General features: G+C 45.3%; 1 protein-coding gene across 3 annotated transcripts in view; it reads left to right on the top strand.

The window, feature by feature from the left end:
- nrg3b (neuregulin 3b) overlaps nt 1–15,526 on the top strand; it is a 93,414-nt gene extending 77,888 nt beyond the window's left edge. For all 3 annotated transcript variants that reach the window (XM_088359104.1, XM_088359107.1, XM_088359105.1), the window contains 7 exons: nt 548–621; nt 3,712–3,738; nt 5,073–5,175; nt 6,170–6,290; nt 9,823–9,917; nt 13,173–13,355; nt 14,611–15,526. In XM_088359104.1, the coding sequence (XP_088215230.1) occupies nt 548–621; nt 3,712–3,738; nt 5,073–5,175; nt 6,170–6,290; nt 9,823–9,917; nt 13,173–13,355; nt 14,611–15,139 (1,132 nt within the window). In that variant the 3' untranslated portion in view covers nt 15,140–15,526. The remainder of the gene's footprint in view (nt 1–547; nt 622–3,711; nt 3,739–5,072; nt 5,176–6,169; nt 6,291–9,822; nt 9,918–13,172; nt 13,356–14,610) is intronic.
- Nucleotides 15,527–16,523: the final 997 nt, after the last annotated feature.

Raw genomic sequence — 16,523 nt, 5'->3', positions numbered from 1 at the left:
ATTTCCAACTTCTTTCAGCATCATTTTTCATCCAGCCGGGATATGTTTGTGTGCGTACGCTATCACGACATGCCAGCGAGCCGGCGAGAAACGAGCTGGCGGAGATGATACGGGTCGAGATGATCAAGACAGTCGAGGTTGGGCCGCGTGGCTGACAAGGCTTAGCGTGTACAAAGGTGGCAAGATGGTGAAGGCGCTTCCTTGTCAGATATTGGAAAGAACGTCGACTGAAGAAAAGTCCGTTCACGCAACTTTGTGATGTTTGGGGAAATGTCAATCTCGTATTTTTTTCATGAATGGCTACCGAGCCCCAGGGTCGGGCTGTTACTTTTGGAAATGATTGATCGATGCAAAATGTTCAAAAGAGCTTCTCCGGTTTGAGTTTAATTTTTTTTTCCAAGTCAATAGCTGACAAGTGACGTTTTGATTTTTGACTGGCGGACATTTTGCCAGGAATATGTTGGGGGTTGTTTTTGCGCTTTCCTGTCAGTCATGTGCTCCATCTTGTTTTTTTTCATCCTGATTTTTTTCTTTTTGTGTCCTGCAGATGTAAGGAAGGCTACCACGGTCTCCGCTGTGACCAGTTCGTCCCCAAAACGGACGCCATCTTGTCCGACCCAAGTATGTCCTCTTTTTGATTCTTTAAATTCTTTACTAAATGCCATTCTAGTGTATTTAAATCGGATCTTCTCAATTACGTAGTCAGTGTTTGTCCAAGCAGCATGACAAATATTGGAAGGAAAATTGAGTTAGGTTTAAAAATGCACGCGTGTGTGTGTGTGAGGAGGATCAGCTCTCCAGTTTTTGTGTAATCCCAACAGATGGGCATACAGATGGATGCCTGAGTTATTAAACCCATCAACCAAAACAGAAACTGGTTCATCTCGACCATCATTTTTTTTAAATAAATCCAAATACAGGAAAAGAAAGCAAACAATAATAATCACCGGCCTATCCTGTCTTTCCAGCCAATTGGCATCCGATAAAATAAGTCAAATAAATCAAGTCCAAATAAAATGAAAGAAAAATCGGAATATTTTTTAGCGAGCACCTTCGCTTCCACTTGACCCCAGCGAGTTGAATGACGTTGGCAATTGCTCCCCGCCGACGGTTTTTAGCCCTTCCAGCTGTCCCTTCCCACATCGGGGGTCACCTCCAGTCAAAATGTGCATCACGAGGGCTCTTTTTTCTTTATGACTTTATATCGCCGATTCAGAGCAAAGCCCGCATGTAAAAACCTCCTGCGTCTTCTTTTTTTTCGTCCCCACGTCCTTTGCACTCATCCTTTTTCGCATTTCATGCAACAGTTGCGCTTAAAAAGTGAATAAAAGCGGGAGTCAGAGGTACAAGGTCTCTCCCTCGAGCCCGCCGTGTTGAGAATGTGCACTGTTTTTATGCGACTCTGCACTGAGAGCTTAATTCCTCGTGTGTTTGATACCAGCAGGCCCCGTGAGACTCCCTTAATGGGGTCGCAAGTCAGTGTCACAAAGCATTGTGTGCTTTATACCTCCCTCATGGCGCTGACTTTTCACTGCAGGAGCTCTTATTTATTTTTATTTTATTTTTTTTTAATTTGTTTTTTTTGACACCACGCACTGGCTGCAGAAGAGCATGAGCTCTTCTTTTCTTTTTCTTTCTTTTTTTTGCTTTTTCTATTGTACTGGCTCCAGAGATCTAATCATTTTTATTTTATTTTTGCTTTTTCTATTTTCTGGCTCCAGAAAAGGGCTGATTTTTTTATTATCATTTTTTTTTTTTTTAATATATGGGCACAAAAGCGCCGCACTTGTGTACTCTCCCTAAAATGTTGACCACTTTAATCAGGCACAAATGAACAATATTGGAGTAATTTGCAGCCCTGTCTGTAATTTAAAAGCCCAGAATGATTTCCGAGCTGAAAAAAAAAAATAATGCAGCCGTGCAACAGCTTCGAATCGTCCCATTCTTTTACCAGCAGCTCAGATGAAATGTGGCCTGGAAGATTTAAAAGACAGCCTATTTTATGTCTCTGTTGATACAAAGTCATCTAAATTTACCCAGATTACCCATGAATCGGAGGATTATCCTGCTTTCCAAAGCCAAATCAAGTCCCAACACACACAAACACACACACACACACGCTAATAGCAGCTACAAGTGGAACAAGCACTCACGGAATTCATTGTGTCGACCTATGCAAGCTTGTTGGTTGACTCCGCCCCTCCCTCCCCCCAATCCCCGAGGCGAGGAGTCAAGTAAAAACTTCTCGGCCCCCGCCGAATCAATCCTTCATCGCGCCTTCCAATCGCACTCGCTCCTCCTTTGTCTGGCTATCGACTCGCCGTAAGTGAGCATCTTCGGCGAGGCACAAAGACGGGAACCGAGGAACCCCCCGCCGGGGAGTCACATCTTGCGGTCGGAGGCCGAGATGTAAAGTGCAACACAAGAAACAAGATGGTGCATCCGAACCCTCAATTGATCCATTTTCAATTGTTGTGATTGGATTCATCCTGTCATTGTCTCCTCCCCGCAGCTCCTAATCAGGCCGAAAGCATCTGACACGGTTATTCTGCCGCCTCGCGTGTAAATGACTCCCCGAGGTGCTTTGCGTTGCCAGAGCGAGGGATTGGGCGATATTATGATGGCGTGAGACAAAGCGAGAGGAAGCCGTTTGAGGGATTCCCGAAGCGTTGCCAAGAGGAGAAAGAAAGCCTTGAATGGACGTTTGCAGCTCTCAATTGAACCTTCTGACCAACCTGAAATCATAACGTCCGGCCGCTGTAATTGATGGCTTTTAATCATTCACAACGCTGAACCCCGACGATGAATCAGATGGAGCGTGAAATAAAGCTTGACATTTGTTTATTAATCCTTGAGGGGAGCTGGAGATAAATCTGCAAGTGGACTTGCTGTTCATTGTGTTCCCAAAAAAAAAAAATGATGAGGACGGCGTGGTCTAAAAAAAATGGCCGCTCGCTCTCACCGCCTTTCAACCTGCCCCCGGGGACTCGTTCATTTGCGACCAAAACAAACACTTTGTGCTGGCGAGCACTTTTCGGATGCCTTTAAATGATTGTATGTTTACCAAGCAATTGGGAAATACATTTTTTTAATTGCCATAGTAACCCATTGATGACAGACTTCTGCAATCCCAATTTTTTTGGGGGGGGTGACTTCCAAAAGCAGCAAATAATCTGTCAGCCGCACGGCAAGCCGCCTTTTCTATTTCCGAACGGGCCCACCTCTGTCAGAAAAGCAATTACCGCTGAGGGCTTTCATTTTAATTTAAATGCGATTACATTACAGTGACATGAAAAAAGGGCACTGTCGCAACGGAGAAGAACACGAGTGCTGCTTTTTTATCAGTCCCCGCAGCGCCGGGATTCGACTTAGCTGTCCGAGGGCGTATGTCAAAGTGTGTGAGAAGTGTGTGTGTGCGCGCGGGTGTACATGAGATAGGACGTGTCTCGAAGCTACCAGCTAGCGAGTATCGGGAAGCGACGCTGGGAGACAGAGTGGGTACAATTACCGCAAAGCCTGCAGCTAAAATCAATAGGAGGAGAAAAAAAAAAAAAAGACAGCAGCAGTAATCGTGACATAAATGTGTCATTTTGCAAACTTTTATTTTTATGACTTTAATTGCATTCAAAGCTTGTCTGAAGGTGAATTTTGACTCTTTTTTTTTTTCTCTCTCTCTCCCCCAATGCTTCCATCTGGCCTCCGATCCAACAGCAGATGAACTCGGAATTGAGTTTATGGGTAAGGCAACGACGTGGTGGAAAGAAAAAAAAGCATCCATAGTACATCAACAACCTCACCTTGGGAAGAAAAAAAAAATGAATGTGGGCCGGTCGCCATGGAAACACGGCAGCTAGGAATTAGGTGTATGTTGCTTCTTTGTCGTGGCGTCGGAGCAACGGGGCGAAAAAAGACAGCGGGTCGTGTTTGTGAGCTAAACAAGTGTTTGGAATACAAAATGCAATTGGATGCACCATGGGAACGGGCTGACATTATTGCCCGCCGCGTGGATAACAAATCTTTTGAAACAATTACTCACCTCTTTTGCCGTAATAAGAGCACGCTGCTCTTTGTCCAGAGGGAACGCAGTCGGCACATTCCGACTGTTTTTCATTTCCCCCTCCCCCGACTCGTTCCTCAACCAGAAGAATTGCTAGCGTGGTTCTTCCTACGTCACTTAGTTGTTGTTTTTTTCCCCCGGCTTCTGTCATCTCGTCTCATCCGAGACTTCTTGAGAGGTGATTTAGTTGACGGCGACAGGGCTGACACTTCTTGACACTGGCTCGCCCACAACAGAGCAGACGTCTTCAAAGTAAAGTGCAACTCAACGCCTGCTGCGTTCACAAGATTGTGACCACGGGAAGCACTCAACCCCGCTGCGCGCGTGCTCCCAAACAACCGTTGCGACGGCTTGATAAAAACGTAAGCAGACATGCACAGATGAGGAAAAAACCTCCCGGGACCGCTCTCTGTTGACGGCCTCAAAAACCGCAGACGTGCCAAGCGAGGTCACATCCGAGCTGCGGTAACTTTTACCGAGATTCCAATTTGAGGTGGGATTCATTTTAATAGAGTTAAAAGACAGCAGCCTAATCTTCAAGTCCACTCCCGCGTAGTCTCTAGAGTGCCTCGTCGTCCGCCACAGGTGACATGTCAGAGAAGTGTTAAAAAAAAAAAAAAAAAAAAACACTCTCGCACAGTCTCTTCTATCTCTGCCGGGATCAAACTGCCACTTGTCCCAACCGTTCATGACCTTAAGCCTCGGCGGCTGATGTGCAGCATTCTTGACAAAAGGCTCCGGCGGCATTTGCAAATTCCCCGTCGCCTCGCTCGCTGATCTGACACATACATCGCAGGTTAGTCGGCCAATCCGCCCGGAACTGGTCTTAATGCGCCAATTATCTCACATCAGTTAGCACAATGACATTTCCTGAATGCTCCTCGGTAGCATCATGCTAATGCCGAGTCCGTGCTTTGTAGGACGCTTTGTATGAATTCCTCCCTTCAAATTTGTTGGAAGCCTGTGTGTCAATTGGCGATATTTAATGGCCTGTATTTTTTTCCCCCCCACGCAGAAAGCGGTGACACCTACCAGAGGCAAGTGTTGTCCATCTTCAGCATCGCCTCGGGGATGTGTCTCCTCGGAGTGGCGTGCATGGCTCTCTACCGGCACAACAAGTAAGTTTCATGACTTTGCAAATAATTGAGGATGCAAAAGGCTCTCGGAGCAAAAACACTGTATATTTATTTATTTCTATTTATATATCAAATATATTAATTATATAAAATATTTATTTTTATTTATTTATTTATTCATATTTATTTATTATAAATAAATTATAGCAAAATCACTTATATTTATTTATTTCTATTTATATATCATATATATTAATTATATAAAATATTTATTTTTATTTATTTATTTACTCCTATTTATTTTGCAGCAAAATATTTTACTTAACAGTTAATGAGGGCGGTATAATGGTGGGAAATTTTTAATCTTTTCACTGGAGGGAATTGATTGGAAATGAAAAGATTTGGTGAATGGCTGCTGAATCAGCCTGCCAACCTCAATTACTCACATGCAGAGAAGCAGAAAGGAAAAGGAATGCAGACAAAGAGAATTAAGAGCGGTCTGTAAGGGGGAAGGAGTTAATGCCGCTTATAAATTGTCTTAATTGAATGTGTCTTGATAAATAAGAATCGGGTTTGCTTTGCTGTACTGCGGCGCTCCGGCGGGCCGGCGTGACCCAGCACGCGGCCCGAATCAATTTGCTCGGCTTCAGTTCCGGTTGAAAATCTAATCCCTCCATATCCTGATTATTATTTTCATTGAAAAGTTTGAAAACTTTGTGTGAAACAATACCATCTTGTTTTCATGCCTTTTAGTCAGGAAGTAATTAGTATGCAACGCTGCGGAGAGTTTAGCTGCCCCCCCATGTTTTTTAAGATGAACTATTAATGGCAAATTAACATTTCATTCCAAAGTTTTAGGAATCTGTTAATATTTAATTCGATCAAAGTTGAATCCAAAGGGAAGTGCAATTCAGATGTTTTCTTCATACGATTAAATTAAAATACTATTTGTTGATTTTTATTTCAATGAGAATGGCAAAGTAATATCCTATTTTATTCTAATATGGCTTTTTACTTCCATTTTTTTGACTTGCAGGAGACACCGACAAAAACTCCAGGCTCATTTCTCCGAAAGTCGCAGCTTGCGGGACTGTGGTATCAACGCCTCGGGTCTGATGTCTAAATCTGCCTTCAGAACACAGTACACGCTCCACAAGGCAAGTTCAAGACTCTTTAGATCTCTATGGTATCAATTCAGAAGGAAATATCGCTTGCTTGAAACTACCACGATTGCATAAATGGCATTTAGCCGCTGCCTTCATTTGAATAATGTATCCCTTGCTTGTAAATGCTAAAAACCATAATGCGCACTAAGACAAGAACATTTGTACAAGAAGTGACTCTTACGAGGATGAAAGTAGATGAAGATACGGGATTTAATTATTAATGCCAGGAAGAACACGACACCGGGACATTTCAAGCCGATCCTCGTGACCTTCCTTTTATTTTTTTTATTTTTTAAACCCCTCATATTATCCATATACCACGAACCTCAAAACATAAATTAAAATAAATAAATAAATGGAAAAATAAATTAAAAAAATGAAGAAATGAGCAAATAAATAAATAAAATTGAAAAATCTCTAGTCTACTGACCGTGGCTTTTATTGCCGGTCCTGCGTGTGCTACTTTATTTCTCTCATGTAATTGCAATGTGCAAAATATATTAGTGAGTCTAAATAAAGGGCTTGTTGTTTGCGCGAGGAATGGCCGCTTCTATTTAATCATCACTCTTGCTCATATTTGAAATGGCTGAAAAGGCTGCAGGGAGTTTTCGGCAGGCCGAAACATTCATCTGCTTTTAATAAGCAATAAAGTCGCTGGAGAACTCGTAGTATTTTCGAGTTCAATGCAGGTTTGTTGCATCTCTTTTGCGTAAGTACCTCGCCGAGTGGAGGCTCTTCAATAATTTATCAATGTCTACCTCCGAAACAAACACCCCCGAAAGCGAGCCCCACCTACAGAAACTTACTTTGCAGACTCTTAAAAGCCTTTTTTTTTTTTACCGTCATCTAAAATGACAGTTGACAGCTGTTAAAATGTTCAACGTACATCTTGGCAGGTTACAATTCCTCCTTCTCAAAACAATTTCGGAAACCACCGTCCGCAAAGTTTGGCACCAAAACCAATCCCGGCACTTTTCTTCCGCATTTCTTTAAGACCTCGTAGGATGCCAAGGAGAACGGGATGACACAAACATAAAAACAGCGGTGTGAGGGAAGCTTAAGTTAGTTCAATGGCCTTAAGCACCCGGGAGAAGGAATGATCTGCAGAGTCCGAGGTAAGATTAGCCAGCCACCGCACCGTGGCTTGCAGCCATCTTGGAAACGCCTGCTGTTGCTGTTATTATTTTTTTGAACCCAATATCAAAACATTGTTTCTCCGCAGCGCGTATTGTCCCTCTACATGTGCCGGAATAGCTCGTTGAATTGCACAGCCGAGGGGGGTCATATTTGAAATGATTTGTTCAAAGGATGGCAAATGAAAGGGGAAGGGAAATTTCACACACTAAGCAGCCTTTGTTGCCACTGAGAATGGAGGGAGGGAGACGAGCGCAAATTCGTATCTGTTGGAATGAGATTGCCGAGCTGATGTCAAAATTACGTGCCAGCGACAGGTGTCGAATGAGGTCACCAAGGAAATTAAACTCCCATCAGCGTAATGTTAATGTGGTGCTGACTAATGGACTGGAAAAAAAAACAGAGGTCGGAAGAACCCGGGAGAGTTCTCTATGGCGAGTACCACATGGTGTTCCTGCGTTCTGGAACTTCTAAAATATGTCACCTATAGTTCGAAATCAAGGTCCTGGGTTGGCTATTTCTATTGGCCCAGTCTCATTAAAAGGTGTTCCACAGGGCTCCGTTCTGGAACCTCTCAAACTTTTTCTGAAGGCTTTAGAGAGGCTGAATCTAATTGCCGTCTTGTTTAGCAAGTGACAGCGACAGGCTTGTATCTCCATAATTAATGACATGGCAGCATCGTGCAGCTTGACAGGTCATGCCGCCAACGGTTTATGCAAATTCGCATGCAGGTGCGCGATTACGCAACAACGCCGAGATACCAGGCAGTGCCAAAAAGTGTGTAGCTGTGCGCAGTTCTTAATTATCCTACTGCTGTTTATTTAAGAATCCAAATAGGGCCCATAAAGAAGGCGAGGATTAATGTAAGGCTGAATGCAGAGGTTTTCTATAGCTTTTTATTGGGCTCCTGTGTCCTCCTGTTGTCTTGTATTGTCAAGGCTTTTAAAAGAGTCGTAAAACACGGCCGCAAACAAACAGGCAAGTTAGCAAAGTGGTTACACCTTGCAACGTCTTCCTTTTTGTTAGTCGCTCCGAGTCCGAACGGAGCCTGCCGTTTGACTCTTTGACTCGAGTCAGCGGTGATGGAGCGGTCGGGTCGGGCTCTCTTCCCTCTCCGTGTCTGTTTCCCGATGCGATTGACTGGTGACCAATCCGGCGTGGAGACTGCCATTCTCCAGCATTCAGCTGGGATCAGCTCCAGTTCACCCGTGACCCTGAACAGGATAAGCGCGAGAAAATGCACGGATGGGTGCTCCCCTTGTCATCCCCCTGACAAGTTAGCGGAATTTGGAGACGCCACGTACTTCTGAGGAGGGCTGAACAATTTGGAAAGGTTTTTCTTCCCTCCTTAATATACCCATTGCAGGTCCAAAATGTTTATTTATTTCATTTTATTTATTTATTTAATTTTTAAAATTCTTAATATTCCCATTGCAGGTCAAAATGGATTTTTATTTTATTTATTTGCTTAAATTTATAATATGAAAACCAAAACATTGACGTCGAGGGACATGCCGATAACGCTATAGACATCGAAGAACAATAAAAGGTCAAAGCGGGAATTCCCTCCCGTTAGCGGAATAACAAAATTATCTCCTGATTTTCACCAGGGTGCTCCTGCGGGTGTTTCCCCGGAATTGTTGACAGATAATGTTGCTCATTGTGATAAGACCAACAGAGAGCAGGACGGGGGGTGGGGGGGTAGCCATTACCGTAATCTTATGTGGGATTAATTGTTGTCTGCGAGGGCCAGTGTGCTGCACAAAGCGTCCCCTTCTAATCTGAGCTTTTAAATGTAAAGCGTAATTAAAGACCGCGCCCGAGCACGGGGGAATACGAGCGAGAGCGCTGACGGGGGACGTAAACCTTATGGAGTGCGCTGATACTGGGCTCTCGTCCCACATTATGTATTTACCCCCGAGCTCTTTCACTGCGCCGTCTTACATCACTTGCAGCATGTTTTTATGTGGACCGCTGCTAAAAATGGAGCTGTATGAATATAATCGGCATTGAGAGATAATTGGATTTTTAGTGCTCCGGGGCTCCCTCTACAGTTCATAAGTGTAATTGAATTCCTAAGAAATCTACTTTGGTGATTTTGAACTCGGATAGACGTCAAAGATATTAACTGGCGGTGAATGAGGTAATGACGAGATGATTCTTGTCATTTTTTATCCTGTATTCTTCTGGAAAATGGAAGTAGGGGAGCTAACTTGAAATAAGCTTGAAGGTGTCACGAATCTTCGAGATTGCCGAGCGCGACAAGGACACGGCAGTATTGTCGAGGCGGTGGTCGGTCACGATGATTTAGCAGCTGTTCCTCTGAAGGTCATCTCAGACGTTAACCCCAGTCACAATCCACACGCTCACGTCATGTGTCTCTTTGCAGGCCTGCGGCACCCACGACGGCGCTGCCGACCCTGGAGCGCCCACGGCCTCGCCGCGAATTCTCGTCAGGGCGCGGTGCAAAGGAAAACGCTTCAGGTGAAAACGCCGGCGCATCGCTCACGCGGGAAAAGCAATCAAGCCGCAATATGTTGCTGACCTTTCGACACAAAAGCCATGATGTGTGCAATTGTGACGGATGCCGCACTGTGTGCTGGGTAATTTTCACATGTGAAATGGATCCCGCTTTGTCTTTGTCGAGTGGATGCGGCGTTCAAGGTTTTTTTTTTTTCATTTTACAGCTTTGCCAGTCCTCGCCCTGCTTCATCCGAAAAAATATTGAGCAAAATGTCTCATCTTGGCTGTGAGTGATCTCGGAGGTGCTTTGTAAACATAGCTAGCGGGACAAGGGGGAGTGTGATGCGGCTGGCGCGTGCAACAATAACCTCCTCGTCTGGGAAGTCAACGGAAAAGTGTTTGTGTTTTTATTTGACTCCTTTTTTTCCTTCGCCAAACGTCTGCCAACTCACTCTGGCGCGTAATGACATTCATGTCAGGCAAGCGACGCAACTCGCTCGTCGTCCCGCGGGCGGGCGGGCGGGCGGGCAGCCGCTCGCTCGCTCGTACTCGCTGCTGGCAAATCACCAGAAATGAGTGACGGTAACTGTCTGCTTCCCGCTTGATGTATGGCTCTTGTCCTAATTATGGGCAGCGCCGCAAAGACGGCCGTAAATCTGCCACGTAATGGGATGCAAATAAGACAAGACGGTGCATAAAACGCCGCGCGTTTATTTAAAGTCGGTGTGATGAGTGCAGCTTTGGGCGTGATAGAGCAAGGACATGCAGGATGTGGTGGCTGATTGCGGGTCCACGGCTGACAGGCGACAAATTCCTGAGGGGGGGGGGGGGGGGGGGGGGCATCGCCGCACCACGCAGGTGTTTCAACCGGGGCGGCGGACAGTCAATCATTTGTTTCCGCTTGTCGGAGTCGGACGAGGCGGAGTCGAATTAGACTCTGATGGATGATTTGGAGATGTTTTCGGCTATTGACCCGAGAAAGCGCGGCACACTCTGAGCCATCCCGGATAAAAAGCCTCATAAAAAGCTGTCAGGATGACCCAAAGAGTACCCGCTCCATACTAAGTGAACAGCAACAGAGACTTTTTGCTCATGCTTTAGAGCGCCTCGTTGTCGGCCACAAGTGCACGAGAGATATAAAAATATATATAAAGTAAAATTTTAAAGTAATATATCAAAATAAAAGTGTGTGAATGGGGGATTTGTGCTGGCATCAAATTCGTGTGTCATTCCTAGAATTGCAAATTGTCTTCACTTTTAATAATATATATATTTTTTTTAATATTTGACCAGTTTTTATTCATCTGATTTGTCATTTTGTTTTGTAGCTTTTACTGTATATAATACGAGGTTGACAGTCATAATGGCCCTCCGAAAGACTACAATGCGGCCCGTGGAAAAAAAAGAGCTTGACACCCCTGCTTTAGAGCGCCTCATTGTTGGCCACGAGTGCATGCACGCCATGGAGAGAAAGCAATATACCATTTTTTTTAAAACCCAGCGTGACAGCGAGCTTGAAGATGGGGCTTTGTGATATTGTTGCTCCCTCCACGCTAGATCCATCCATAATTATAATATAGCAGCACCGCTGTTGCAGTATTATTCCAAATAAAGCTTTCCAGCCAATTGACGTCTCCCCGATCCGCCGTAGACAAAATGCCCGAAGGCGCTATTTGTGGATACTCGCATTCATTTTCCAGCCGAATTGCTCCTGTGTATGAAATTGAAAGAAAAAAGGCGCCGCGTAGTTACTGAGGTAATAAACAAAAGGAACAAAACAAGTCTTCTTTTACGGGAACAGGTGTACAAGAGCAACAATCGGGCTCATCTCTTTTGTTCCTCGGACTCGTATCCCGGCAGATCAATGAGCGCCTCGATCAATCGTTTCATAAGAGTGATGCGCGGCGAATAAAAGCACTTCGCCGGGCTCCCGAGCGACTCGCCTCGCAAAGTTTGACGCACGCAACGCTTTTGCCAATCGATGTGTAATGATGGCGCCGCTCGTCAGTTGAAGCCGGGTCGGCCGGCCGCTTTGAACATTTGAATGTCATAATTGAATTATGAAGAACTCGTGAGGGCTTAATCAATGAAGTAGAAATATATTTATTGGCAACTTCGCGCTTGGCTCGGGTTCAGTTCAATAAAATACGTAAAACGAGCGATCCGTTGGCGTAGGATTAATTGGACTTGCGAGCGGGTCACATCAGGATGCTTGTTTTGGAATCTAGCCTTTGCTTTTTTTTTTTTTATGATCTCGACTTCCTGAGGTGTCTGCAACAATAACAAGAGTGATAAAACACAATCCACAATCAAAAATGGCTGAACAGCTGCAGCTGAGGTCGATTTTTATTTTATTCTATTTTTATTAGGCTTCAAAACTGCGGGAAATGTGCTCGCTCCAAACTTTTGCGCATCGACTTCAATATCCTCGTCGCCAAATATCAAGCTGAGCGAACGACGGCGAGAAGAACGTGTTAACACGCTGCTACCGCCGTTCAACAAAAACAAAGCAGCTCTTGATGAATCGAGAGTTTTGGTCCCGGGGGGCATCTTGTTTTAGCAAAATCTGCCATCTGATTCATGCAAAATAAAAAATAAAAAACAATCGTGAGGAAAAAGATGTCATTGTCAAACAACTCGGTTGAACTATATTATTTTTGGAATGCACCATTTAAATCTGTGTTTGATTGACATCTCATCAGCCATGCCTTCCCTCTTGGATTGGTTGTTTTTCTTCGGACACTGTGATTTCTTCAATTATAGCTTTTAAGATTGACCACCCATGACAGATTTTTTTTTTATGTGGTGAAAGTCTATTTTCTCCCTTCAGAAATGCCTCACACTTATTGTGATTTTTTTTTTGTTCTTCTTCTGACCTTCTTCTTTGACTTTTCCCGCGGTGCCATCGGCAACATGCCCGCCGTGTTGATTTATGGCCGCCCGAACACCGGCAAAGCCACGGACGGCACTTTTATGAGCCTCCCTCAGCTTCCCTCCTTTCTTTCTCCTCGCTCCTCGGGCACCACTGCATGAAAATGTAAAAAAAAAGTGGAGCTGATGAATGACATCTGTTTCCCATAATTATCATATCCCTGCCACGTTTTTAACGAACATTGTAAATTCCTCCCGCTTCCGTTTAGCCGAAAGGTCAATCCAAACAAGGATGAGATAAAGATTTTACAAGGGATTATTGAATCGGTACGGCCGCGCGGCTTATTACGTTAAATCCCCGAAATTCATCCACCCACGCCGACGTTTCCTCTTCTGTGCTTCCAGGAGCAGTTCCCTCTCGCTCAGCCCGGCGCTACGACGTAAGGAGACCAATCATTTCAGGACGCCGCCCATTTCCAGAGGAAAGCTGAAGCTGCGGTCTAATCTGGCGGACGCCTCGCGAACATCTTCTCACATCTACAAGCACCTGCGGGAGGAGCGCCTTGGCCACTCTGAGTCCTTCAGGAGGTACTTTTGACCTTCTCGAGGAGTATTTCCCAAACTTCAGTTAAAAAAAAAAAAAAAAACTCAGAAGATGCCAGTGAGGAAAAACTTGACACACTTGACTCGAGCTGCTTGTCGGGCCGCCACTCCGGAAGCTAGTTCGTTTGCTGTCAGACTGTGCAACTTGATCATTAAAGCGAGCGGCGGCGTCCCCGGCGACGCTCCTATTAGCGAGGCGCCTCTGATTGAACATCACGGCAACTTCCCAAACTCTTTATATGACCTATTTTTTTTTTCCCCTTTCAACAAAGCTTGTCAAAACCGAGCAGTTCTCCATCCCAGCGTCGGCGTATCCCCAATTGAGGTCAAGGCTTTTGTCTCCATTTTGAAAGAGAATGAGTGTGAAATGTGCTCTCATCAGTCACTCAGCAGACACTCGCCGTCATGTTCTGCTGTACTTCTGATGCCATTTCCACAAATACTCCAGAGATTCAGCCTTACTTTTTCCACCGCTTCAAATTTCATGGACCAGAAAAAAAGTACTTTATTAATTTAAGACCGATGAGTAGATATGTCTACTCACGGAAAAGCAAATGAGCCACGAGCGATTGAAGCTAACTCGTAAGTTGAACACATTTCAATCCAATTAGCCATCGATGCACTTCCAGATGTCCCTCTAGCAGGTTCAAGTGACCTATTTCTGGACTGAGCAGCAATACAACACCAAGCTTCAGAGCAGACACCCCCCCAACTCCTCACCCCACTCCTCCCTTCTTCGCAGTTGCCATGGATACGCCGTCTCATCTCTGGATAGGAGTAGTGGGAGGTAAAGTGAGGGGAGATTGTGACGATAGTGCAGCAAAAGAGGAGGATAAAAATGAGAGGGGGGGGTGTAAAAACAGGGTTGAGCAGAAAGTCGGGAAGTGCCCCTCCGTATTTTCCCATTTGGAGACAACAAATCCCCCGCTGAGTCTTGTCACTTTTATTATCCAGCATCAAAACATATTTACCCGCCACAGATAAGGACAACTGAAGGCAACTTTTGCAACGGGGTTTATTTTTAGACGTGTTTTGCTTTTTTGCCGGATTTACCTCCAGCTTGCGTTTCCCCTTTCTAATACCGAGGGGAGATGTAATTCAATTAGATCGACTACAAACAAGAATGAAGATGGCGGGCGGATTTCAGAATTTTGACGTACTTTCCACGTGAAATATGTGTAAAGGTCGCCATGGCAATGACTTTCTCTCTATTTCCCATTTCATTCTCTCCCGCCTCAAGGTGTGATGCCAGCAGGGGAAAGGTCGGCGCCCTGCTCGGCGGGACATCTCACTTTGCCGGGAGAAGGGGATGGACCGAGGTGCCTTGCACTCGTCTGGATAAAGGAAGCTGCTTCCCTCCGTCCTCGCCGCGCGCCCGTTCCGTTCCCATCATCCCCTCGCTGCAGGCGAGCGACCTTGAGGGAAAGCGTTTGGATACGCAGAACCCAGGGGGGTGTCTGGTCCCCGCCGCCGGCCCTTCCTCTCCGAGCGCCGCGCCCATTAGTGTTCGCCCTCAAACGCCCTCCGTTGTAACGACCGCACGACTCGATCCCCAAAACCTTTCTAGTCCTTCCACGAAGACTTTGGCGACTCGCATGGACCGCAGGGGTGCCGTTGAAGTCGAGACTGGACAAAGTAGCCGCTCTTCTGCCAGAGAGCAAACAGGCACTGGATTCCGTGGATTCAAGATGGCGGGCCAAGGTTACGCCGCCGTGGAGACCTCAAACGGTCCCTCGGCCATCTGCAGAGGAATGGGAAATTTGAGTTGATTGGATTAACTTTGCAAAGTTTCAGAAGAAGTCGGAGCCGATACCTTCGGGACCATCTGTGCGGCCGATATCGGAGGCCATTCGATGAACTGCCAAGGACGAAGGACCCCCCAAAAAAAAAAAAATATTGACCCAAACAAGCACACATTGTGGATAAACTCATAACAGGACAACAAACTGCGAGTGGGAGCTCAAGTGGAAAAGAAAAGAAAACTATTTAAAGGGAGCTTCTACCTAGAAACCAAAATAGTGTGTCTCTATGTTGTTTCTCTATTGTAAAGAAATGAAATGAAACAGTATATGTCATCTAATATATGTCACATAGACGTATATATATTTGACATACAATTGTGACAAAATAAAGACCAAGATAATAGTGTTCATTAAGACCTTGGTCATCTCGAGTCCTCTTTGATGATGGAGCAGAACCAACCAAACCTCCTCGTTCTGAACCCGCAAACACAAAATGAATGGGCGAAATTACATTTAGAAATTCAGAGAAGATGCCAAAAGAAGAAACAATAGACTCCAATTCTTGTCACATGAAACAGCAGGTTCGACAAACCGGGCGGCTGTCGACTTCCCTTCATATCAGTGTCCGGCGCTCGACGTGAGCGGAATGCTAATGTAGTTGGGGACGGCGTGGTTCCCCTCCCTCGCCAGATGGTCTGAAGACTTCTGTAAGACTCGTGATGTCTGCAAACGCCCCTCCTCGGTCTTGGTGACAAATGAAGTGCCAAAAGCATGAGTGACAGTGACAAGGCTCTCCCGCAAGACGCGTTGACCCCGTGACTGCTATGATTGCCAAGCATTGCCGGGTCAATACACCCCCCCCCCTCCCCTCGCTGGCCTCCGGGGGGACGCCAAGCGAGACAGATTCCATCACGACCTCACGCGGGCTCTTTTCGTCTTGGTTATAATCTGACATTCCCTATGCGCGAGCTGTCACACTTTGATAGTCGTCAGAGTTCAAAAACAGGGCGAGTGTGTTCAGATGGAGCAAAATTTGACTGATCCCGCTGATTTAAGTATGTTTACTGGTTTGGGAAAAGTGCCACAGATGTTTGGTTTGTCCCAGGAGTTATGCAAAGTCAACAATTTTCACGGGATGTCACTCGAGGCAACTAAAAGCTTAACGATAAATAATGTAGCTCTTTTGCTTACGGCTTTTAGCTTGTGGCTTTCCTGTCTCGCTAAGCAGAAATGCAGTTAATTAGGTGAGTCAGTTATAATTGAATTGCACTAGAGAAGAAGGTGGAATACATAAATCAACAATAGCCCCCCTGCGGAGTACCTCAGGGATCCCTTGTTGGTCCCGTTCTGTTTTTCCCTTTTCAACGGTTGATGTTTAACTGACGGAAACAACAATCCAGAAAGTAATGCT

Source organism: Syngnathus floridae, chromosome 18 (genome assembly GCF_059516105.1).
Source record: "Syngnathus floridae isolate MCC-2025c chromosome 18, RoL_Sflo_1.0, whole genome shotgun sequence".
Lineage (NCBI taxonomy): Eukaryota > Metazoa > Chordata > Actinopteri > Syngnathiformes > Syngnathidae > Syngnathus > Syngnathus floridae.
Note: the sequence above shows the minus strand (reverse complement) of the source record. Positions and strands in the feature narration are given on the sequence as shown.